This window comes from Terrapene carolina, unplaced genomic scaffold, assembly GCF_002925995.2.
Source record: "Terrapene carolina triunguis isolate 2854851 unplaced genomic scaffold, T_m_triunguis-2.0 Scaffold558, whole genome shotgun sequence".
NCBI lineage: Eukaryota > Metazoa > Chordata > Testudines > Emydidae > Terrapene > Terrapene triunguis.
Window position 1 is genome coordinate 7,859,338 of NW_020664909.1, and position 26,222 is coordinate 7,885,559.

Here is a 26,222-nt window from a genome sequence, read left to right on the forward strand (position 1 = left end):
GCTCCGTGTTTAGTTGGCAGCCGGTATCAAGCAGAGTGCCCCAAGGATCGGTCCTGGGGCCGGTTTTGTTCAATATCTTCATTAATGATCTGGAGGATGGCGTGGACTGCACCCTTAGCAAGTTTGCAGATGACACTAAACTGGGAGGAGTCGTAGATACACTGGAGGGTAGGGATAGGATACAGATGTGATGGGTTGGATCACAGAAACCCCCTTGGCAGCTGCCACCTAATGTGCCAAGACTACCTCTGCTCCAGTTTTCCCTGCCAGCTTAGGACTCCAGCACCCTGTCTTGCTGAGCCAGACACTCCTGTCTCCTCCAACAAAGACCCAGGGTCTGAATTACTTGCCCCAAAGCTGCAGATTTACCTGAAAACAGCTCACAGAAGTGTGCTTGTCTTTAGCACTCAGATGCCCAATTCCCAATGGGGTCTAACCCAAATAAATCTGTTTTACCCTGTATAAAGCTTATGCAGGGTAAACTCATAAATTGTTCGCCCTCTATAACACTGATAGAGAGATATGCACAGTTGTTTGCTCCCCCAGGTATTAATACATACTCTGAGTTAATTAATAAGTAAAAAGTGATTTTATTAAATACGGAAAGTAGGATTTAAGTGGTTCCAAGTAGTAACAGACAGAACAAAGTAAGTCACCAAGCAAAATAAAATAAAATGCGCAAATCTATGTCTAATCAAACTGAATACAGATAATCTCACCCTCAGAGATGCTTCAGTAAGTTTTTTCCTCAGACTGGACACCTTCCAGGCCTGGGCACGCACAATTCTTTCCCCTGGTACAGCTCTTGTTCCAGCTTAGGTGGTAGCTAGGGGATTCTTCATGATGGCTCTCCTCTCTCTGTTCTCTTCCACCCATTTATATATCTTTTGCATAAGGCAGGAATCCTTTGTCCCTCTGAGTTTCCCCCCCCCCACTGGAAAAGCACCAGGTTAAAGATGGATTCCAGTTCAGGTGACATGATCACATGTCACTGCAAGACTTCATTACCCACTTGCCAACACACAGGTATACAGGAAGACTTACAGGTAAAACACAGCCATTTGAAGACAATGGTCCTAGTTAATGGGAGTCATCAAGATTCCAAACCATTAATGGCCCACACTTTACATAATTACAATAGGCCCTCAGAGTTATATTTCATATTTCTAGTTTCAGATACAAGAGTGGTACATTTATACAAATAGGATGATTACACTCAGTAGATTATAAGCTTTGTAATGATACCTTACAAGAGACCTTTTGCATGAAGCATATCTCAGTTACATTATATTCACTTATTATTAATTTTTTATAAAACCATATAGACTGCACAACGTCACACCCTCCTTCTGAACTTACTGCCAGAGACTTGGACACTGACCATGGCGGAGGCAGTATATCTAAAATTTGTTTTGGGGCTCCCCTATGGGGCAGACACTCCTGTGTCCCCCAAAAGGGAAAGAGACCCTGATCCAGCTGTAGGCTCACAGCTACCAGCTATGACAGACCTTTCGCTGGCCAGCAAAATCCCCCCCCCCCTTCACTCAGGTTGGGTTTGCTTCCAGCTAGAGTCCTTGGGGTTTGTTCCCACCGCAGCAGTCACCAGGACCCCAACTTCCAGCTCCAGGATATATGTCTCTGTGTATCTCTTCCAATCCATTACAGCCAGTTCATGCTTCTGGGTCTTAAGTGCTTTGTCTCTTAAGTCCAGGCTGGTGGGTGACCCTGCCAGCAGCTAGGGGATGTTGGGGGACAACTACTGCACTGGTGGGGTGCAAAATAAACTTTATTAAGAAAATGCAAAAACAGGGAAAATTCAATAGTGAGGGGTATGGGATTTGTTAAGGTAGACAATTGGGGAGGGGTTTCTTTTAGTAAATAGGATAGGGGGTTTCAATAGTGGGGTACAATACAGTGGGGTACAATACAGTTGGTAACCAATTAACACTGAAGTATAAATGTAACAGGTAGCTAACAATTTCTACGTAAAGAGTGTGTCACAGCAGCATATAACCAACTAACAGTATGGGTAAAATGTGTTACATTTTTACCTAAAGTTGTTGGTTATTTGTCACAGTGGTGTAAATGTAAAATGTGAGGTGTTAGAGAGAAAAAGGGGTAACCAATGGGGTTTTATGCTAGACTTCAGTAATACAATTGAGGTTTGGCAGCAGTGGGAATGGGGTGAGCATGTGGGAGAGGGGATTAAAAGAGAGAGAGAGAGAAAGAAAGTGGTAGAGAAGTGAGGTTGGGGGATGGGGGAAGAGGAGCACGTGGTGAAGCAGAGGCCAAAGGCAGAGGGAGATTTAAACTCAGGGAGACACAGAGAGTAGACAGGCTGCAAATTTAAACAGCAGAGAGAGAGAGAGAGAGAGAGAAAGAGAGAGAGAGCAGACAGGCTGCAAGTTTAAACAGCAGAGACACAATTATACAGAACACAGCAAAATCTTATCTATGATTTAACTTAACCAAGACTACACAAATTAGCAAGTAACAAAACACAATGCAACAATTCTTTAAGCCTAATTTACAGAGTACAATGCAAGCAATTTTCTAAACCTAACTTAACCACAGCTATGCAAAATGAAATTACAATTTATCTAGACTAAAGGCTAAACCTAACCTAATGGGTGCACCTTATACTAGGGATAGTTCCAGAGGGCAGAGTGGTGTGCACCCAGGATACAGCTTCAAGGGGGGAGGGGTGTTTAACTAGTGGTGGCTGCAAGCAGGCTTATTTCTAGAAGATTACAGATACAGACCAAGGAGTTAGCTTGGGTCTGCCTGCTGGGGAAAGAAAGCCAGCAGCCAGAACAAGGGGTGTGTGCAAGAGGTTTTTCCTTACCAATCCCCAAAGCAGCAGCAGGAACAGCAGTTTCAGCATCAGAGGACGCAGAGAGGACTCGATTCGCTTACAATAATCAGGAGATCTCCAGGCACAAATTCGTTGTTCGTGGGAGGGGAGTTTAAAAACGGGGGTACGCTCAAAAACAAATGAGAGCGGGGAGAGGGCCCCCCAAAGACCCCTAGCTGATCAGACCAGGTGGCAAAGCAAGGACCTTCTCCGGGGGTCTGATCAGAAAATGTCTGGTTTTATAGGCAAACTCAGGCAGTTTCCTGCCAGTAACTCTGATTGGTTCCCCTTAATCCAGGGGAGGAGAGACGGCAGGGACAACTGCAGGTAGGCACAGGACATGTCTGGGCAAGTTCTGAGTCACAGGTATGACTCATATGCTCAGCTATGTGGACACTTTAGGTCTTGCATACCTGGGCAGAGCATCCTACACCGAGCCGGGTCCGAACAAAGAAGCTAGACAAAGGAGCGAAAAGCCCCCCCCCCTCTCTGAGCAGAGCAATGGCTCCAGTCAGTCTGCACAAGCCATTTCCATGAGCAGGGCCAGGCTGTGACTTTGGTCAGTTCTATGGCCGGGGGGGCGGCCACTCAGAATCCAGCAGGGGGACAGCTGTAACAGACAGAGGGCAGCCTTTTCTTTTTCCAGGTCAGCCTGGAAATTATTAAATTTTTATAAAACCATATAGACTGCACAACGTCACAACAGAAGGACCTAGACAAATTAGAGGATTGGGCCAAAAGAAATCTGATGAGGTTCAACAAGGACAAGTGCAGAGTCCTGCACTTAGGACAGAAGAATCCCATGCACTGCTACAGACTAGGGACTGAATGGCTAGGCAGCAGTTCTGCAGAAAAGAACCTAGGGGTTACAGTGAACGAGAAGCTGGATATGAGTCGACAGTGTGCCCTTGTTGCCAAGAAGGCTAACGGCATTTTGGGCTGTATAAGTAGGGGCATTGCCAGCAGATCGAGGGATGTGATCATTCCCTTTTATTCGAAATTGGTGAGGCCTCATCTAGAGCACTGTGTCCAGTTTTGGGCCCCATACTACAAGAAGGGTGTGGAAAAATTGGAGAGAGTCCAGCGGAGGGCAATAAAAATGATTAGGGGGCTGGAGCACATGACTTATGAGGAGAGGCTGAGGGAACTGGGATTGTTTAGTCTGCAGAAGAGAAGAATGAGGGGGGATTTGATAGCTGCTTTCAACTACCTGAAAGGGGGTTCCAGAGAGGATGGATCTAAACTGTTCTCAGTGGTACCAGATGATAGAACAAGGAGTAATGGTCTCAAGTTGCAGTGGGGGAGGTTTAGGTTGGATATTAGGAAAAACTTTTTCACTAGGAGAGTGGCGAAGCACTGGAATGGGTTACCTAGGGAGGTGGTGGAATCTCCTTCCTTAGCGGTTTTTAAGGTCAGTCTTGACAAAGCCCTGGCTGGGATGATTTAGTTGGGGATTGGTCCTGGTTTGAGCAGGGGGTTGGACTAGATGACCTCCTGAGGTCCCTTCCAACCCTGATATTCTATGATTCTATGACTCTGCTGAATCCTCCCTGATTCGATCACCACTTCCTCTTTGGCCCAGCCCATGCCCAGATACTGCTGGATCTTGTTCCAGTTCTGTTGTTGAGCCAATGCAAAAGAGGAACCAAAGTGTTGCTTATTCCTATTGCTATACTGTCTGGACATTATTTGACCAGTCATGGGGCAGCGCTGTGTGGGGTCAGCTTTTTTTCCACATGCAACTGTTTCCCTTGTTGATTGACATTGCAATAGCAGGATGGTCAGAAAAACATGCAGATGTTAAAATGTACTACATAAGAATGACTTATTTTTATTTAGGCCGCAGCTACCATTGGGACAGAATGAGGAATCAAACAGTAAGGGGAAGCAGGCAAGTTGTGCACTACTTTACTAAGAGACCAAATAATAGTAACTTATTATTATGTGAAACTTACATAAAACACAACTTTGATCCAGGAAATAAAGGTCCTGCTTTCTACTGATGCCTGATTAGGCCCATTTTTACAAGCCGGCTTTGCAGGAGAAGAGTTTGGGACTCTGAACTGTGGGATCTGACTTCTATTTTGTTCCTGCTGTTTGCACAGAACAAGAAAAAGAAGTCCTACAACATACTTGCTCGAGCATATGGGTCCTGCTGCATGAGGAGTTAAATCTGTCAGATTTGCCAAATGTGCATCTCTATGCAGATTTGCCAAATATGCACAGAGCAATAAATAAGTAAATAAAAAGGCAGAGATGAAGCAGAATGCAAGTACTTCACAGAAGACAGGCACCTGGCTGACCGCCAAGATGCCATGACCAGCACCAATGAAAAAAATGTAATCCTTGGGGTTCAGATTTCAGAATTCAGCCTACATGAGGCTTTTTAGGAGCCTCTGTGGCAACACGTGAGACTACGAAGAAGAAATGGTGACAGATCTCAAAAGTTACAAGCATTAAGTGGAGGAACTGCAGAATTGGCCTAGTGTCTGGAATATAGAGAATGTGAAGCATTATGTAAGTATTTTTAAGTGCACCTCAACTCCCTCCCATGATGATGGGTAGGTACACACTATATCAGTGATACAGGCGCAGAAAACAGTGACTTGTCTGAGGTCACACAGCAGTGGGATGGTAGAAAAGGCATTAGAATCAACAATCAGTGAATTCCAGACTATGCTTGTTCCCTGGAGGCTATGCTGCTTCCCATTTGACAAAAGGATAAGTTCTTGAGGGGAGAGCAGGAGTCTGCTTAGATGACTTGTATAGTGAGGAATAATATAATATTTAGGATTTGCCTCTTGTTTTGGAAATAGTTTGCTTTATCACAGGCCCAAGAGAGGCTCTGGGAGGACAGCCAGGAAGGGTATCTAAGACCTGTTGCAAGAACTCAGTTGGATCTGAAAATAACCTGGCTATGGTTAACAAGAAAGATATTTCTTTGTTACCTGGCTTATACAGCACAATACTCTAACACAGACTCATATTAACAGCTGCTAAGAAAATTGCTAAGGATTTAAATTTAGCATGTACTTTAACTGATTGCACTATGATCTGAGTTCTCTGGAGGTATGTTTTATTGTGCCCACAGAAACGAAGGCTTTCTTGAAGTCTGAAAAGATTTACTGTGGCTGAGGCGGGGCTTGAAATGGACATGGAGGCCTTTGTGACCATATAAGCCTTGTTTTCATTATTAAAAATGTATGCTGTTAATAAACAATTATGAAGAGTTGAGTTAGCCAGCACAGTGCTGATCATGACTTTGGCACTGCAGACAGTGTTGTCAGCTAGTTGTGTTGCATGATACTAAACACAGGTTAGCCTTCTCTATGCTGAACACAGAGTCCTGATCAGTATCATGCGAGTTGATTCAACTTTGCACAGTTGTGTTGTAACCATATAAAATTTTGTACTGAGGACAAGCCAATAGAAATTCTATAAAATGATTTGCTATGTGCTTTTTCTTATAGGTTTCCCATTCCCCCGCCCAGCTGTGTAGCAGGTGAGTGTGGTTTGAGAGAGGCTCTGAAAATGGAAAGTGTGGAAGGCAATGTTAAGAACATAAGAACGGCCGTACCGGGTCAGACCAAAGGTCCATCTAGCCCAGTATCCTGTCTACCGACAGTGGCCAATGCCAGGTGCCCCAGAGGGAGTGAACCTAACAGGTAATGATCAAGTGATCTCTCTCCTGCCATCCATCTCCATCCTCTGACAAACAGAGGCTAGGGACACCATTCCTTATCCATCCTGGCTAATAGCCATTAATGGACTTAACCACCATGAATTTATCCAGTTCTCTTTTAAACGCTGTTATAGTCCTAGCCTTCACAACCTCCTCAGGTAAGGAGTTCCACAAGTTGACTGTGCGCTGCGTGAAGAAGAACTTCCTTGTATTTGTTTTAAACCTGCTGCCTATTAATTTCATTTGGTGACCCCTAGTTCTTGTATTATGGGAATAAGTAAATAACTTTTCCTTATCCACTTTCTCCACATCACTCATGATTTTATATACCTCTATCATATCCCCCCTTAGTCTCCTCTTTTCCAAGCTGAAGAGTCCTAGCCTCTTTAATCTCTCCTCATATGGGACCCGTTCCAAACCCCTAATCATTTTAGTTGCCCTTTTCTGAACCTTTTCTAGTGCCAGTATATCTTTTTTTAGATGAGGAGACCACATCTGTACGCAGTATTCAAGATGTGGGTGTACCATCGATTTATATAAGGGCAATAATATATTCTCAGTCCTATTCTCTATTCCCTTTTTAATAATCCCTAACATCCTGTTTGCTTTTTTGACCGCCTCTGCACACTGCGCGGACATCTTCAGAGAACTATCCACGATGACTCCAAGATCTTTTTCCTGACTCGTTGTAGCTAAATTAGCCCCCATCATATTGTATGTATAGTTGGGGTTATTTTTTCCAATGTGCATTACTTTACATTTATCCACATTAAATTTCATTTGCTATTTTGTTGCCCAATCACTTAGTTTTGTGAGATCTTTTTGAAGTTCTTCATAGTCTGCTTTGGTCTTAACTATCTTGAGCAGTTTAGTATCATCTGCAAACTTTGCCACCTCACTGTTTACCCCTTTCTCCAGACCATTTATAAATAAGTTGAATAGGATTGGTCCGAGGACTGACCCTTGGGGAACACCACTAGTTACCCCTCTCCATTCTGAGAATTTACCATTAATTCCTACCCTTTGTTCCCTGTCTTTTAACCAGTTCTCAATCCATGAAAGGACCTTCCCTTTTATTGAGTGTGGGGCTGCCTGTAGCCAACTCTGATCTCGAGGATGCAGGTACTGCTGTGTGAGGGCTCAGGCTGCATTAAATAACTGTTGTGTGTAAGACAGTGTGGTCTTGCCTCATTCATTCCCATTTTCCTGAAGCTACAAAATGATAGTCCAAACAGCCCTATTATTGCACATATGTACCAATGTACCTGTTTGATATCTGAATAAAGTACATTTGAATTTTATACGAGATGGACTATTTCCTGCCTAGTAAGTTGATCTATGCACATTTATTCCATCTCTGTTAGGTTTTTGGACTCCTCAGATAGTTGAGTGGGTTTCATTGTTGAATATTCAGAGAATAATTACTGTGCCAGGGAGGGGGGATGACAATAAAGGGATGAAGCTTTTGGTGAATGATGGACCAAAGGCCCTTGGCATATAGTACTTGTAAGTGATTTTCATCCTGATGTCAGTATCAATAGGTATTTACATTATGGCAGCCTGTGGCTATGCCTACCCTAGATTGGGAAATTTAATTCCAAAAGCAATGTGAAGCTATATCAGATGCTCTTCCATGAGCTAGATGGATATGCTCACTTCAGTTTGTATCTTGAATGTGTCTGCATCTATTTCACTATTTAAAAGAAGGATTAATACTTTGTACTTTCACTGCAGTTTCAAATAATAATTTGACATGGGACCATGTAATTTGTTTTCCCTTGTTATGATGAGAGCTGGGCAAGATTTTCTATCCTGCAAAAATCTGAGATTCCAAATATTTTTTCTTTCTGCAGTGGGATGAAAGAAAGCCCTCTTGAAGTTTGTAATGAAAAATGAGAGATGAAGGGAGGAAGAACCAACCCACCCCTGAATAGCCAATCACTCAGGGTTAGGCCGTTCATTTGGGAGGTTGGAGATCCAGACTCAAATCCCCACTTCACGTCAGGGAACTGAGGTTGAGTCTCTATCCTTCCTCCTCCTACCCGCTGTGAGTGCTCTAATCACTGGGTATTGACCAGGGATGTAATCCCTATTATTTTTGAGAGCAAAAGGGTAACCTTCAGGATGCATAAGTTCCACAGTGCATTCCAGCCCCTACCTTGTTGCATTGACTATTTGGTGTTTCTCTGACTCTCCTGTTGGAACTGTTCCACTTTGTATAAACAACCAAACAGAGCCTGACTCTATAGCCCAGTGGCTGTGTTACTCAATCAGGCACACAAGGGACTTGAAACTCCTTCTCCCACACCCCTGGGGAGTGTCCCAATCATGGGCTACTCTTGGGGGGAGTGGAAGGAAGGGATTATTTTTGTTTATTCTTTCTTTTTTACCAGAAATGCCAACCTGTACCTGAGAAACATTTCCCCTCCCTTTCCCCACCCCTCAAAAAGAAAAAGATGGGTTGAAATTGCCACATTCACACACAGTTGCAGTATTGACAAATAAAGCATTTTCTTATGAGCACCCCCAGGACCGCTCTGCTCACGTCTCAGGTTTTCCTAGGGTTGGAGATTTCTTACCAAGTGGTTTTTATTAGATGTGAAGTTGTGCTGTCAGAGCTACTTCTTCCCCTTTCTTCCTTAAATCTCTTGCTTGTACTTGTTGGTTGATCTACAAGCGGTTCTTTTAAAAGGGGGGGGGGGGGGGCTGACACCACGTCTGAGGCCCTCCTGCCGCAGTCGGAAACCGAGCCAGCTGCTGGGCGGAGGCAAATCTCCCCCCTGGCGTTCAGTCTGACCTTGACAAATCGTCTCTAACTTGTCCTGCAAATCTGATCTCTGCGCAGCCAGAGGGCAGCGGGGCTGCTCACGCCTTCTCCCTGGTGCTGGGCGGGGGCTCGAAGCTGCAGCCCGGCGTGCCCTGGGCAGAGCCAGAGGATGTTTTCCAACGGGGCCGGGCGCTGGCAGCGGGCCCAGCGGCTTTATACCTAGCCCCGGCGAGGAGCAGAGCACCTGTTACATAAGCCGGGAGCGGGCCCCTCTGCCGTGTGATTCCTCTCCAGGCAGGGAGGCGCGGGCAGGGCATGTCCGCCGGCTCCTCTGCCCTCTCTGGGGGGCGCGGTACCAAGTTGCGCGCAGCCAGGGCGGCTGAGGGAATTGGTGCCCACGCGGCGGCAAGAGCCGGACCCTGCCCCGGGAGAGGCGAAGGGCGGGCGGCCCCGGGGGAGCTGATGGATGGCTGCAGGCGAGCCCCGCGGTAGCCGCGAGCACGCAGCCCCGGCGAAGCGGCGGGAGGATGGCAGAGGGCAGCAACGCGGACTGGATGGGCTCCCTCGCCCCCGCCCTCAGCACCTTCCCGCTGGCCCATCTGGCCATCCCAGGTAACGCGTCCTTCTGCGCGCCTGGCTCGCCGCCACCGGCCGGCGCTGGGACGAGCCCCGCGGAGCAGCCAGGGGCGAGAGGTGCCCCGGGAGGGACAGCCCGCGGGTTAAGGCCACCAGAGTTGCCCCCTCCCCCAGTCAGTAACGTGCCCATGACCCGCGCTAGCCAGCCAGCCACGCGTACCCGGGCGGGGGATGCTGCCCCTTGGACAGGGATGTCGGTCCTATGGCCGGGCGGGTTGCTCTGGGGCGCGCTCGGTGCTGCACAGGGGGTGACCAGGAGAAAAGGCAGCGCGCAGGAGGGAGCCCATTGCCGGGAGTGCTAGCCCGAGACTGGCTGGGAACTGCTCAGCGCAAGTGGTTCGGGGTGGGCTGTTCCTCTCGGGACAAGTTTCGGCGCCCGAACTGGTTGCTTGAAAAGAAACACTTTGCAAAGCTCGGGGCTAGGCACTGGGAGGGGCCGTGTGAACGCACCTGCGGATTGGTGGAGGGGGGCTGATTGTTTTGGAGGCTGACCCAAGACAAAGCCCCTGTGCGAGTTGCACTGTTTTTATCACCCAGGTCTAAGAGACGTGAGTACCCCCAAATTACCTTCTCTAGACTTGGCTGGGGGTTGTTTCTGTTTGTTTGGTTTGAAACAACCATACCCAGTGTTGGTTGCCACTTACTGCAAAGTGTGTGGTTAGCTAGGGTAAAATTTAATTTCCGGGGTTATTTTATCACCTTCTGCTCTGGGTCAGCTGTTCACCAGCTGAGGTCAAGAAACATTCTCTCCTCCCACGCACCTCTATGGTGTATTATTACACAAGTGAGTACATTATTGAGGAGGGAGTGACCTTCCCTCAGAAGCATCCAGCACCGGCTACTGGTGGAGCCAGGATGCCAGACTAGATGAATCATTGTTCTGCTCTGGTAATGCCTGTGTCTGAACACCTTCCGGAACTGAGGAACCCGTAATCTATGAGATCAATTAACTGACGTTCAATCTGGGATCTATGTCTCATCTATAGGTAGTAAAATAGGAATGAAGCAGTCTAGCACTTGAGTCTTTCTACTGAAAGCTATATAGGAATTGTGGAGACCACTGTGCTATCAAGTCCAGTACACATTGCTGATCATAGCCAGTACCACCTGCTTCAGAGGATTGTCATATAGTAACATTGGCGTTTACTCCAATCCCCCCAATAGTTAGAAGTTGGTTTATGCCCTGAAGCATGGGTTTGTATCCCTTGCAATGTTATTTATTGTTCTGATATTTATTATGACAATTCTGGGATATTCTTGTTATCCAAGTAAAATGTACTATGTGCGGGTGGGATGGGGGAGGGGAGGGGAGAAAACTACAGTAATTTGCAGGAAAACACTAAATCTCCCCTCAGTTTGTCAGAAATAGAATTTCAGCAATGTAAAGCAAGTTTTTCTGTTTTAAATAAAGGTTTTACTACTTAAATTTAAGTGAGGGATAAAAAGAGATTTGATGTCATTATAACAGGAGTTATATTTTTACATGGTTTAAGCAAGATTTGTTTTTTTTTCTTTTGGAGGTAAAAATTGTGTCTGAATTCTGTTTGTGTGTGTATATATATACACACTAACTGACTTTTTAAAAAGTAGCATGGGGGAATCTGTCTTTCTGGTGGGATTTGCGGGATCTATGGTTTTTGCAGAAGGGTGCAGGATAAAAATGCAAGAAACTGTGAGCATGGGTGGGAGTGGGTATTGCAGGGTGGGACAGGAATGGGATTTTAAAAAAATAGTCCTGTGCAGGGCTCTGGTTGGGTGCTCGGATCCTGTGGAAATTCAGTGAGATTTGGCAGGAGGCAAGCTTCCTTAAACTGTTTCAGAAATCTCAGCCTGACCTTAGTCCCTTCTAGTTTTGTGAAGAGTTCATGAGTCAATCCTGGCTTTCTTCAAATTTATCAGTCATAGATTCATAGATTCTAGGACTGGAAGGGACCTTGAGAGGTCATTGAGTCCAGTCCCCTGCTCGCATGGCAGTCATTCGTAAGTACTGGCCAGACACTTGGCCCAAATAACTTTAGGCTTACATGTGAGGTCATACAACATTTGCTTCCACTATTCATATTGTGTGTTTGGCTGCCTAAGTCACAAGTTAGTATTTCTGTTCCCGAATGACCTGAAAGCTTTTAAAACAGGAGAACAACTAATAATTTACTTTTGTGAAGTATTTTTCAAATTAATTAATCATTCATGCTAAAAATAATGAAACCTGGAATTGAAAAACATTTTCATTGATGCTTGGTGGCTGTGCAAATACCTCTGAATGACAAGTAATATAACCCCATCTGTCACAGCGAACTAGAGCTTAGACTTTTATGTAAACAACAGTGCATCTGTCATCTTCCTAGCCTTTGACCAACTCTAGTCCAAGTGAGAGATGTAGGTGGCTCCTGTTTGTAAAACAGAAAGAAAAAAATCAAGAAAGAAACCACAGCAAACACCATATTCAGGAACTAAACCTTTCTAGTACTGGCAATGTCTAAAATGGAGTCCAAATATTTAATCAAGTCAGGTTTTGTAAAGGTGAATTCTAGTATTGATATCCGTTTCAGATATGGGAACAGGTGTGAATTTCAAACAGAGATTCAAGCTCTGGAAGAATTGGTATTTATCTGTACTGCCTTCCCTTTCCTCTCCCATACTCTAATACCTTTAATGTTACTTTTGAAATATATTTCTCATGTTGCTAGGTAGGGCTGGAAGCAGGCGGGGGTTATACTTAATTATTAATGCTTATGCTGTTCTTAGCCATGGGCAATACTGATGAGTAATGTAAAAATCATCCCTACTGCATATATTAATTAGTCATTCAATATGAATGCTTTATAGTAGAGACTACTTATGTTGTTCTGTAGAGAAAAGGTCACAATGTAATTGTAAGTCAGCTCACTATTTTTATATTCAGCAGATTCAAGTATAGTGGTTGCCATTAAAATATTGTCTCTTATGCCTATTTTACAGTTTCACAGTCTCATTGTACTTAATAATCCAGTTCTTATATAGCACTTTTCATCTGTAGTTGCCACAGCACTTTACGGGTCAGTATCATCGTCCCCATTTTACAGAGGGAGAAACTGAGGTTCAAGGAAGGGAGGTGACTTGTCCAAGGTCACCCAGCAGGCCAATGGCAGAGCCAGGAATTGAGCCCAAGTCCCCTGAGACACAGTCCAGTGCTCTCTCCACTAGGCTGCACTGATTATGGAGAGCCTTTCAGCAACATTTGTTACCTGCAAACATCAGCTGTGAAGATTTTAGTGGTAACTGCTATAGATTGTTCCTTATGATATTTCCTTTTTGGACTCTGCTCAAGTGCAGCACTGCCAAGTTCCTTGCAATAGTCTCCTAAAGCCATCATAATTTCCCCGGTATGCATGTTGTGGCAAATACATTGACGTTCTAGACATTTTCATGGGAAGCCACTGGGACATGAGGCACCCTAACTGCAACTCCCATGAAGCACCAGAGCACCTCAGCTAGATGCAGTTCACTGATGAACTGACCTAAAACAAAACATTTTGGTTCATGACTGTCACAATGTGTCATTTTACCAAAAACCTCCAAACAAAATATTTTGACACTTCCAAATCCATATTCTCTGGAATTTTCTATTCCACAAATGTTTTCCCCAAAATTTTCACCCCAGTAACTGACAAAAACAAACTTAGACGTTTCTCAGGAGACAGAAATTCTAATTTTCAACCAGCTGTAGCAGCGGTAATATGCGATAATAATACTAACAACAATAAAGATGCTGCTTAGATGTGTTCGGCACATATGCCTGCCAAAGGTTGCAGGCAGGATGTGCACCTGCTGTGCTATTCAGTGTATTGGATATGTTGTAACTGTCTATTAATTTCAGTCAAGTGTTGTGAATGGATATTGGCAGCATGGTAGTTGCAGCAGAGGAACCAGAAAAGTTAATGATGGTAGGCTTGGAAACCTCAACATGCTGTATGTTTCCTGATCATAAGCCAGACTTTCTGTCTTTCTTGCAACCTTCACATTGTGGATTTGGTGATGAAAGTTGACAGCTAGACACAGTTGCCTGTCATGTAGCCTGTGAATACAGAAGACAGGGAGGGAGTGTGAAGGGAAGGGAAGAGTGGAAAATGCAAATGGACAGCAGCACTCAACAAATTGTTTGTTTGTTTTCCATTTCCATCCTACCAAACTTGTGTATGAAATAGAGTATTGGTGTAATCAATGATAAAGCAGCCTGTAAAGGAGCCAAGGCAAGTCAACAGCAGCATGTAAGAAAAGGATCACTTCATGGATCAACATTCCAGCAGTTTACAGCAATGATTGGGTTCATTAAGGAATATTGACTAAGGGCTGTGACATGGAGGGAGGCTTTATTAATCTAAATGAGAAATACACATTTCTGCTCCATGTGGTGCTGATGAGGAATAGCTACCTTGGAAGAGTAACTCTCCTTTTTGGAGAGATGGGGACAAGGGTCTCTGACTATATAAGGATTTGGACCTGTTGAGCTCTTGTTTAGTATGTTCAAAATAATGTTGCATTTTTTCACAGAATCATGACATTTATTTAGCAAAAGAGACTCCATTGTTTGGGACTTTTCAAACCAGACAGGACAAAATGCTGGAAAATGTCTGTGGGGAACAAGCCTGCATAGACTTGGAGTGGGCTAGATAACTGAAAGATCTAAGCACCTTCAACATATATTAAAAATAAAATCATTCCATTAAAGAATAAATTAGTTTCTAACAAGAACAACAAACCAAACAACCAATACCCTAGAAAGAAATCAAGCCAAACAGTAAAGTCCAGGGCTGTTCATGGAGTATATGCTACCAGTAACCCTTTGATTTTAAATCAAGGGGGTACCTAATTTGAGTGCATTTGCTCTTCCCCCCTCTGCCCCCAAACACCCTAGCTTTTGGGACTGCTTGTATTCAGCATTTTAGAGAAGGTAGATGGAAAATTTCTAGAAGAACAAGGGGATGTTTAATTAAACTGATAGCTGGAACATTCAAAATGTATAAAAATAAATACTTTTACACACAACACACAGTTAGACAGTGGAGCTCAATTCTCAGATACTTGACAGTATTCAAAAAAGGATTAGACATTTATACAGAACACAAAATATCCAGAGTTTTAACAATAAATACTATCTTTAAAAATAGAAAAGGTTTAAGGTGGATTAACCCTGTTGCTTCAGGGCATGAGACAGCCTCTAGCTATTGAGTGGGCTAGGAAGAAACATTCCCTGGGTACAGGTTATTGCCTGGTTCTGCCTCTGAAGCAGCTGGTAATGGTAATTACATTTTGGAGATGGACCAGCGGTTTGATTCAGTATGGCAATTCCTATGTTGATTTAACCTGCAATCAAGGTAGAACGGACCTTTGAGACATTTGAATCCAGATGTGGATTTTGACCTATGCTGCACAGCTTAGCTGTGTTCACCTCCGGAGTTTCACTTTAGGCTCTTCTCTTGCTTTTACTAAATACGGAATAGATCTGAAAACCATAAGCATCAAGAATAAAATGCAGCACAATCTAGTATCATCCAGACAGAGATGTGAGATTCCCCGTTATAGTTCATTCCAAGGAAGATACCTCGATATCTTTTTGTAGAGAGAGAGAAAAAAATTCAGCCATAGATTAATTAACTCACCATTTTTAATCTATTTTGTGTTATACTCAAGTGGGCTCATTTTGCTGAAAAAAATTATTAATTTAATTAAACTAATTCCCTTGAAAATAGCCCATTTTAGTAAAAAATGCATCTAGTCCACACGAAGGTGGGTTCAAAATTGGCGTTTTTGAAGGTTAACGTGAACACAAAATATAAAAGGGTATTGTACTGCTCAGAACAAAGTGACAAATGTTTCAGTGCAAATATATATATAAAAAATACCAGTTTTGTACACTTCTGTCCCCTTCTACCGCCTCCTAACAAAAATAATTTAACTTTTGTCTTTATCGGTATTCTTATTTTCTCCATTATAAATGTGAGAAGTGATGTATCTGACAAAGTTTTGCTTGTGCTACATTAGTATTCACTGAGCTACTATTCTAGCACAGTAAATAAACCTCCTTTTTAAAGAATTTGCTGAGAATATCTAATCATTGATGAGTTGTTCATTTTACAAAATTCAAGGCAACAGTGGGCATGATTTGTGGTGGTTGCACTTTCAATGAATTGTTTTTCTAAACAATTTCTCCAATATCACAGTTCAGATCTGACATCCTGGCTGCAGCCTAGGATCTTTGTTGGTATCTGTGGAATGGTTTAGCTGGATATAGCCTTGCTTCCCAGTTTCATCAGACTGACACAATTCTTTTTATTAGGACAGGCTGAACTTTCTGTTTATTCCCTGACACTCAAGTACTCTCTCCCCCTGCAGTCCTAAACACTTACTCAGATCATGATAAGCTGCTGTGTCCCCATTGTTCAAGGAGCCAGCAAAGCAAGCTAGCAGATGTTCACTTGAAACATTATTGAGCGGTTGGTTAGTCCAGTCTTCCGCACATTGGATCATGGTAATGAGCAAAAGCATTGACTATTTCATTCCTTAGATTAGGGGGATTCATTGAGTTTGGGTGATACCTTAGACTAGAGAATGAAGCACTAGGGCATTAACTTTGTCCTAGCTATTATGTTTTGGCTCAGAAGCATTCACAGCAGGTAGACTTGATTTCACAGAAATTACAAATGAAAAAGACCTATTGTGCCCTTAGCCCAAGTCCCACTGTGATTATTAACTGCAATATCTTTTTCTATTGCACTGGTAGAATTTTAGCCTAAAAATTACATTCCTGATCATTATTTACCTGCTTTCTGAATCAAATTGTGGCTTCTCTAGCAGGGATGCTGTAAAGGAGCATTCACCTCTTGAGTGCCTCCTAGCAACGGGGAGCGGTACCACAGTCCTCCTCTCGCCCATGGTGCTCCCTGCAGGCTGCCAGCCAACCTTTGTGGGTTTTCAGTGGCTTGGCCTTTTGGCCAACTCACAAAGTCCAAGTGAACACCTTCCAGGCTATTAAAGAGTCCATAGATTCATAGATTCTAGGACTGGAAGGGACCTCGAGAGGTCATTGAGTCCAGTCCCCTGCCCTCATGGCAGGACCAAATACTGTTTAGACCATCCCTGATAGACATTTATCTAACCTACTCTTAAATATCTCCAGAGATGGAGATTCCCCAACCTCCCTAGGCAATTTATTCCAGTCTTTAACCACCCTGACAGTTAGGAACTTTTTCCTAATGTCCAACCTAAACCTCCCTTGCTGCAGTTTAAGACCATTGCTTCTTGTTCTATCCTTAGAGGCTAAGGTGAACAAGTTTTCTCCCTCCTCCTTATGACACCCTTTTAGATACCTGAAAACTGCTATCATCTCCCCTCTCAGTCTTCTCTTTTCCAAACTAAACAAACCCAATTCCTTCAGCCTTCCTTCATAGGTCATGTTCTCAAGACCTTTAATCATTCTTGTTGCTCTTCTCTGGACCCTCTTCCAATTTCTCCACATCTTTCTGGAAATGCGGTGCCCAGAACTGGACACAATACTCCAGTTGAGGCCTAACCAGCGCAGAGTAGATCGGAAGAATGACTTCTCGTGTCTTTCTCACAACACACCTGTTAAAACATCCCAGAATCATGTTTGCTTTTTTTGCAACAGCATCATACTGTTGACTCATATTTAGCTTGTGGTCCACTATAACCCCTAGATCCCTTTCTGCCGTACTCCTTCCTAGACAGTCTCTTCCCATTCTGTATGTGTGAAACTGATTTTTCCTTCCTAAGTGGAGCACTTTGCATTTGTCTTTGTTAAACTTCATCCTGTTTACCTCAGACCATTTCTCCAATTTGTCCAGATCATTTTGAATTATGACCCTGTCTTCCAAAGCAGTTGCAATCCCTCCCAGTTTGGTATCATCTGCAAACTTAATAAGTGTACTTTCTATGCCAATATCTAAGTCGTTAATGAAGATATTGAACAAAGCCGGTCCCAAAACAGACCCCTGCGGAACCCCACTTGTTATACCTTTCCAGCAGGATTGGGAACCATTAATAACAACTCTCTAAGTACGGTTATCCAGCCAGTTATGCACCCATGTGTATAAGTTCAGCGAGCCATTAACTCTGTCTAATGGTTGGTCTCCATTGGCCAGAGCCGCCTCCTTCATGCCTCTGGTCCCAGCTAACAACTGCATGGCTAAGGCCTGGCAGCTCCTTTTATCTGGGCCAGCAGAGCCCTGATTGCTGTTGCTAGCCCCTCTAGCCCTTGGCAGGCCAGGTCTCTCTAGCTTCCAAAATGGTGTCTCCAGAGAGTCCTCTCTCAGCAAACTTGGAGGACCCACCTTTGCTGCTCTTTTCCTCACTGCTTCTTCCAGCGGGGTGTAGTAAGACTGTGAGGGCCCTATCAGGGAGTCACAAAGGCTGACTACACTCCATCACAATCAAACCCTTTCCCATATAAGTGTATGGAGTGGTCATGACTGTGCTGCAGAAAGAGGACTGGCTAGAAGGGCTGTGCTTGGAATGCATTGGCTACATGGAATTCACAGATGTAGTAACTTCTCGTGATCTCTTCATACCCAGAGAAAGATGTAACATCTGAAAGCACCATGTCTTGGGAGGTGTATTGTATCTCCTGCCTGGTGTGGCTCCTCCACCCAGTGGAAATATTAAGTCTTGTAATTTTGACACACTTCTAGTGCTACTGCGTGCTTTTCTTTCTTTATTGTGCCAAATCTACTCATTAGTAATTTGAACTATACGTGGTACTCGCTGGAGGCATTGTGCTTGCAGAATTCTGAGGCAGGCGTGTTTAGAGATGAGAAGGCAGCTCTTCAGTTACTGGTTTTGAAGGTGTGCCATGGTCCTTCCTATCGACCTGGTTTTAGACCACTAGCTGGTGCATGGGCTGGAGGTGTGCAAGGCTTTGATGTGCCTCAGCCATGTATTTAGTGTTTGGTATGTGTAATGCCCTGGACTTCACTATGACTCTCCTTCCCCTTGAAGTGAAGAAGCATGAGGATTTTGTTTTTCCACTGTGTTAGGAGGAGAAAAGTCTATGTACCTCCTGTCTCAGTCCTCTCCACCTTGTACCTGCATTTAGGGATAACCAGGATCTTGCTCCTCTGGTTCTAAGCATGTAAAATAACCATAAAATGGCTCAGTGCTAATCATAGTGGCAGACTGGGTGGTTCCAAAGACTGATACTAGGATTTATGCAGCACCTGGAGACTGGTAACGAGTACTGTTCAAAGGGCTGAGAGAGACAGATCCTAAGAAGCAATATTTTTAGTCAAACTTGATTGCTGAAGGTAGCCTCCAAATTTCATTTCAGGTGCATTGTGGGAGGCCAGGCTAAGGTTAGCGGGCAAGGATAGAACCTAACACACTCGGATCTCAATTCCTGATTAGGAACTATAGGCAGGGTTGGAATCTTTAGACAGATGCCACTACATAAATAATTACACATACAAAAATACATTAAAAGAACATTGCTAAGATTGCAAAGTCAAGCACTCAAAAGGTAGGAGATTGCATAAGTGACCTTAATTTGGCTACCTTATCTTGCCACTATTCCTCCCTCCATGTGTACGTATGCTTTATGATAGTCTTTAAGTGCCAGTTTCCTTGCCCAACCAGTCCCAGCCCTTCTGTCCACCCTCCACCAGTTTCCAGCCTCCCCTGCTCTCCAGGCTCCTCTTTCCAGTCTCTTTGCCCAGCTACTCAGTCAGTTTCTCTCCCCCCATCTCCAGTTCCAGTCTCACCAGACTGCTTGTCCAACTCTACTCCCTGCCTCCTCTGCATTCTAATCATGTGATTTCCTCCTCCAAGCTGCCTGGATATCTGCAGGGGGATCATTGAGAATACCAGAGAACGAGGTCCCTGCTCATAGGTCCAGTGCCTGGGCCCAACTTAGAGCAGCCATTACCTGGCCAGTCTGACTTCACCCCTGTACTAGCCTTGGATTGGAGGAAGCATGCTCAATCGCTCTGCGGGAATAGCACATGCTCAGTCCACCCACACAACAGAGTTGTGAGCTGATGGAGCATGTTCAGTGAGAGATTTTAGCTGCTAGAATCCATCTCTAATGAGCATGTGATTTTTCAAAGGCTTATAACCTGGCCCAGTTTGAGGAGATTTTCACAGGGAGGGCAAAAGGCATATCCCTGTCAAAAAGGTCATCTCCTGCCAAATTTCAGGCCTTGCTCCAAAGCATGGAGGCGCCCAAGTTGTTAAAAGAAAAAGTTGCTGGAATCTTTTAACATGCACATAACTATGTATTTTTCCCTAGCTGCCTTCTTAGAAATGGCTGAACAATTTTGGCTGAAATTTTCCAAAAAATGTTCAACCTGATGTAGACAACCCAGCCCCAACAATTAAAGTGTGGCAATATTATGAAGGGTCTTACAATGGAGAAAGTGTCAAGCAACCTTAATAGGCAATATTACCAGCCCCACATATAATAAAGTGAGTATCTATTACACAGAACATGAAGGGGTGTACTTTGGTTTATTGAATTCACAAGAAGCTGTTAAAGGAAAACAGTTCCAAATTCTGAATGTATGAAATCATGAAAAAGAGGTCACAGTTGCATATGCTGCTCACAGAATGAGATGTGCATGACATACCTTAAATGAGTGCAACTCTACACAAATATTTCAGTACCTCCCAAAGGTGGGTGTAGCCAAGATTATTTTGATGCATGTGTAATTGCTGACCAAAAGTTGCCTCGGTGGCTTGTGTCTTAACTGGCTAAATTAAATGAAAGTGTTAGTTAAGAGGAAGCCAGATTAAATTTTTAGGGTGAGAACTTGGAGACAGGTGATTTGGGTTCTGGCTGTGAGACCTGGGGCAAGTCACTTTCTCTGTGTCAGTTTCCCCATCTTCATTTATGAGACCTTTTGTGCCCCATGAAAATTTGGCCCCCAAAGAGAAGTAGGTGGCCTTCACCATGTGGCCCCATGCAAGGAGGGAGCAACATGAAACTGCAGCAGGTCTCTGTAGAGGTCCTGATGGAATAGGCTGCTGACTGAGGGGATAATGTCATTGAATCAGTGCATAGACAGCTGAGCTGACCATCTGTTGGGTTAAAGTTTGGACTCGTGTGACAGGTGAGGCATATGAGATTGAAAAAAAAGATCAAAAATAGAGGATGTAAGGCTAACTTCTTAAATCCCCATTCCTTGGCTTCCTGCCCAACTCAGTGGACATTCACCAAGCAATGATGCATCATCCACTAGAGGAAAATAATCTCACAGCAGTGATGAAAACCTGATATGAAATGCTGGATACCAGCTTCTGATTAGTAGGTCTTAAAAAGAGCCTTTCCTGGTAGCCAGGTTATTCCATAACTGCTTACTATGGGGTTTCTTGCACTTCTCTCTATTAGCAGCTGATACTGGCTGCAGTTGGAGACCGGTTATTGGACTAACTGGGCCATTAGTCTGATTCAGCGTGGCAATTCCTGTGTTGATGATACCATTTCTGAGTATAAATTAGAGTGTTGAGCTACACAGATTATATGAAGCATTCAAAAATAGGGTAGAAAAACTAATAAGACAAAAAATGCATGCTCATGAGAATGTAGTCAGTGAAAGCAAGGATCTCTGGATCATAACATCATCTCCAACTTGTCAGTAATGGACACTGCTTTGGTGTAATTGGAAATCTGAGGCAGGAGGACAGCATTGTTGCTACCCTGTTTCCCCAAAAATAAGACAGTGTCTTATATTAATTTTTGCTCCCAAAGATGCGCTAGGTCTTATTTTCAGGGGAGGTCTTATTTTTCCTGGAGCTTCGGGGCCTTATATTCCGGGGTGGCCTTATTATCGGGGAGGTCTTATTTTCGGGGGGATGCCTTATATTACAGCGAGAGGCAAAACTGGAAGTAGGTCTTATTTTCGGGGGATGTCTTACTTTCGGGGACACAGGGTACTAGGAAACTTACTAGGTGTAAGAAGTCCCCCTGCAAGAAATAAAAAAAAAGGTCAATGCTTCTGCTTTCTCCCACCTTTCTTTTCAACTCTGCTTCTATTCTTTTTGGAGGGCAGTGGCAAGATGTTATACTAGCTCTTCCTCTCTTTCTCTGGGGAGTATCATAACAAGGAGAGGCTGTTTTCCCTAGGCCCTGTGGTGTAGTACCTCCCTCGTATGCTATCACAAAGTGGCAGAACAGCCTGGAAAGAACTGTGGAACTTCTTAGTGGTGTTATGTATCTGAGGTAGGGCAGACTCTGCCATGCCTGATCACAGCCCGCTGACCCTCACTGTGTCAGAGCACAATGTTGGATCAGTGTAATGTCTCTTCAGACATGTCCCTTTCCACTGAACAGTGTGGTGACTCTGTGGACAAAATGAATACAGACCAGAGGGTCTCACAAGAGGATGAAAACCTACATCAACCAGCTCAGAAGTAAGTCTTTGAAAAATCTCCCCTGTGCAAATACACCCCTTCTAAGTAGTCCAGTGTTCCCTCGCATAGGTCCTTAATTGTGTCTTAGCCTCTGCAGCAACGCATGTCACATATTGCCCAGCCACCCATTGTCTTGGGATGAACTCAGGCCTCTTGCTCTAAGACCTAACTCCTCCTAATAAGTAGTCAGAAGCAGAAACCCTCCAGCCAAAATCTCTGCTGGCAACATGGGTCACAAGAGCCATTGACTGACTCCTGGCAATGGTGCCACTCAGGAATCCCAAAAGCAAGTGTCAGAACTTGGTGGCTCTTTCAGTACAGATATCCTATTGCAATTTATGTAAAGACAAGGTCGTCCCCAGAACATTACAGGCTTTCCTCATGAAAGTAAATTCTGCTTTCCCTATGTCTCTCTGGAAATAATTCTTCCTTGTGTTCAGCATCTCAGGACTCCAAAAAGAGACTTAACTGCAAGGTGAATGGGCATTCACAGCACCTTCCTAGGGAGAAGAGTTAATGCCATCACAAATTAATCTTCCCATCTTCTTTTTCATTCCAACTTCGGTGCTTACTGTTCATTATTTCCCACCATGGAGTAGGGGGAGATGTGACGATCCAGTGTGGAAATCCTGTAGTTTCCTGGTATTTCCACTATTCTAACTGGGAGTCAGGAAGTTATTGGATTTCTCACTTCACTTCCCCTGTGGGACAATCCGCCCAATCTGCTGTGAGTTAAAAGTTACTATTACTTGGCTTAAGTATTTCTAAATCATTGAATGAACTGGGCTGGTGGGCACAAGTGAGGGACATTGGTTGACCTTAATGTTCCCTAGCAATAATGTTGAGCTGTCTCTGAGTTCCATGCAGGCAAAGGCACAGTCCAGAGCTCACGAACAGGGGAAGATATTAATCACGCTGGTACCAAATATTCCATTTTCTCCTGTTGCAATGAAAAGAACTGTGACACTGGAGAGGCAAGTGGAGTTTTTTCAAACTCTGGCCTAGGCTAACAAGATACAGATTCTGTGTTTTTCAAGGAGGATCCAGGGCCAAACATACTCCAAGATTCAAGTCCTCTGTTCACTCACCAAACAGGTACAACGGTGTAAGTTTTTTGCAAACCACTTCCCTACTGAACATCAGTCTAGGTTCAAGGTCGTGTAGCCTCCATGTCCTGCTCCGCTCCACTGAGACAGCCAGTTGTGGTGGTGGTTTTCATGATGCTGACAGCAATACACTAAGTACTAGACCAGGATCATCGAATCGATTTGGCACAGGCCATCCAACAGCTGACAGCCAATAACAGTGGACTGGATCTGAGATGGTGCAGTAGAAAAGAACGTTAACATACAAGTATTGTGTCTTCGACAACTATTTCTTCAACACCATTCTCCCCTGCCCCCCTAATTATAATACCCTATGCCTGATACTGAAATTACAAGTTTCTAGGAAGCTTTAAGTTACTAGGCTTTGTGTTCCCCCTGTTTAATTGCTATATTACAATTAACTAAGGAATTTTGTTAGAATACTATTCAAAAATGGACATGCTTATCTAGATAGTTCATATGGATCATATAGTCAATCATGGCTAACTCTCTCCCCCCCTCTTGCCTGGTAACAAGCAAGTCAAATGTGCTATTCAATGTGGATTAGTAGAGATGTTTTAAGATGTTAATCTTTTGATTAGAAAATCTGGATTGTTAATGACCTGTATCCAGAAGCCTTCAGGGTTTGTCAGAGGTGCTTCTATCTCATTCAATGTACCACATGGCTGGTACAAAGTAGAGCTTACATCTGCGAAATAGCAGAATATTGTTCTTTCCTTGGCTGCTTCTCAGGTAGCTTTTCCGTGATGCTCCCAGATCTGTTATTTTTGAAGCCTGATTGGTGTATTTCCAGATGCTTTTGTTTTTGATTGTGTTTTGTGCTGAATCTATATTTTCTTGATTATAAATGGCAAATGTATTTTAGGTGGAGAGAAAATCTTGCTCTAAGAAGTTTGGCATCACTGCAGCTAAGGTAATCCTGAGGTGTAATGCCAGAGTCCACAATTGACATTTTAATGCTGTTAATATGCCGGTGCCATTTGTGGACCCAGCCAGCTACCCACTGAAATATTACACATAAAGTTCTTTAATTTTCAGTAATCATACTTTGTATGTCAGCAATGAGAAAAATCTTTCCACTGATCCAGTCCATTTCCCTGAAAATGCAGCACTGTTCCCCTTCAGTATTGTCTGGTGTTTAAGTCCTGCCTGGTTCTAAAAGTCGTAAGAAAAGGGGTTTCCCCCACTTATTTAGACTAGTCCACAGCCTAATATATCTCACTGCCAGGAAAACTAGATTCGTAGAGATGATGTTAGATATGCTTTTGTCTAAGAAAGGGTATTTTTATATCTATTTCAGTGTGTAGACAATATATTTTGTACTTGAAATTTGTTTTACATTGAAAGATTTCAAATCCTTTTGCACACACGGTAAGCTTCACAACATCCTGTTAGGGTAAAGTACAGATTAATTAAATGACACACAGGAAGTCATTAGTAGAATAGGACCCATAATTCTTGCTTCCAGACACCATGTTCTAACCATTATACAGTGTTCTCTTATTATCAACTTTATGCAGTAACAAGAAAAAGGAATAATTAAAGTCCAGTTCTTGATAACCCACACAAAACAGTGAAAATAACAATTAAGTCTAAGACCAAATAATGCCAAATTTTTTTAATGTAACTGCATTCGCTTGATTTGACTAATTAATTTGATTCTATGATTCTAAGGAACATGAAAAACGTGAAGAATTGGGAATTTAGAAATAGTTACAGATGTGAAGCTAAAAAGCTGCTTCTTAACAACTGAAACAAAGAAAATAGAACAAAAACATTCTTGAATAATGAAAGATAATAAAGGCAATAGATTTAACACACAATTAACTTGGGAATTGGCATAGTGGAAGTGTAAAAGGGTTCATGAATGTACAGTTGCACTTGCTAGGGTAAAATTACAAGAGCTATCTATCATAGTAACAATCTGGTGTCAGGAAGGAATTTGAATGCCTGGGCAGACAGAGGAGAGGGTATAGCTTTCCCTGACGTATCCAACCTTTGCTGGTGGAGAGATGGGATACTGGACTAGAGAGACCATTAAATGGTTTGTTCCAGTATTGTATTTCATAACCTATGCATTCCTATGATTCCAAATTAAGTCTTGACATCTCGGGGTATTTGGCAGTGAGGCTCACATTGAAGCTGCAGCACCAAAGCAGTTCTAATATTGTTGTAATCGGAATACTAACTAACATCTGGTGTCACAAAACGCTTCACAAGGAGAGTATTTCCCCAGTACAGTACAGTGGAGAGGGTAGTGAATTGAGATTCAGGAGACCTGGGTTCTGTTCTCCACTATGCTTCTGGTCTGCAGAAAGACTTTGGGCAAATCTTAAAATTAATTAATGTTATTATATATAAAATAATTTATACTCGAGGGTCTTTTATCCACAGTCTCAAAACATTTACTAACATTCATTAAGTCATAGATATAGGGACTTTTAATGTAGCAACATGAAAGAGCTTCTTCTCCAGTTCACTAAGAATCCAGTCTCTAAAGCGTGTATGGAAAAATCATAAAAAAGTTTTAAATATTTCCTATACTGATTTGTTTAAATTGTGAATATACTTGCCAGCCCTCAACAAATTTCCCTTGTTTAGTAATACGTTTGTAGGCGTACATGAGTGCTTGCACTGGATTGGATTGGATTCGATGTGCCTGTGCTTTATGACTCCATGTTTACACCTCCATCTGTCTAAAGCCACATGCATGAAGGTAGATTGGAAAACACAAAATTCTGATGCCATTACTTATCTCTAGTTCTGGGAAACACTCCTTTG

At 43.3% G+C, this 26,222-nt stretch overlaps 1 protein-coding gene across 1 annotated transcript in view; it reads left to right on the forward strand.

The window, feature by feature from the left end:
- The first annotated feature begins 9,830 nt into the window (after window positions 1-9,830).
- Window positions 9,831-26,222, forward strand: part of PLCXD2 (phosphatidylinositol specific phospholipase C X domain containing 2) — a 29,856-nt gene continuing 13,464 nt past the window's right edge. The window contains exon 1 of the mRNA XM_024200360.2: window positions 9,831-9,915. Within this exon, the coding sequence (XP_024056128.1) occupies window positions 9,831-9,915 (85 nt within the window). The remainder of the gene's footprint in view (window positions 9,916-26,222) is intronic.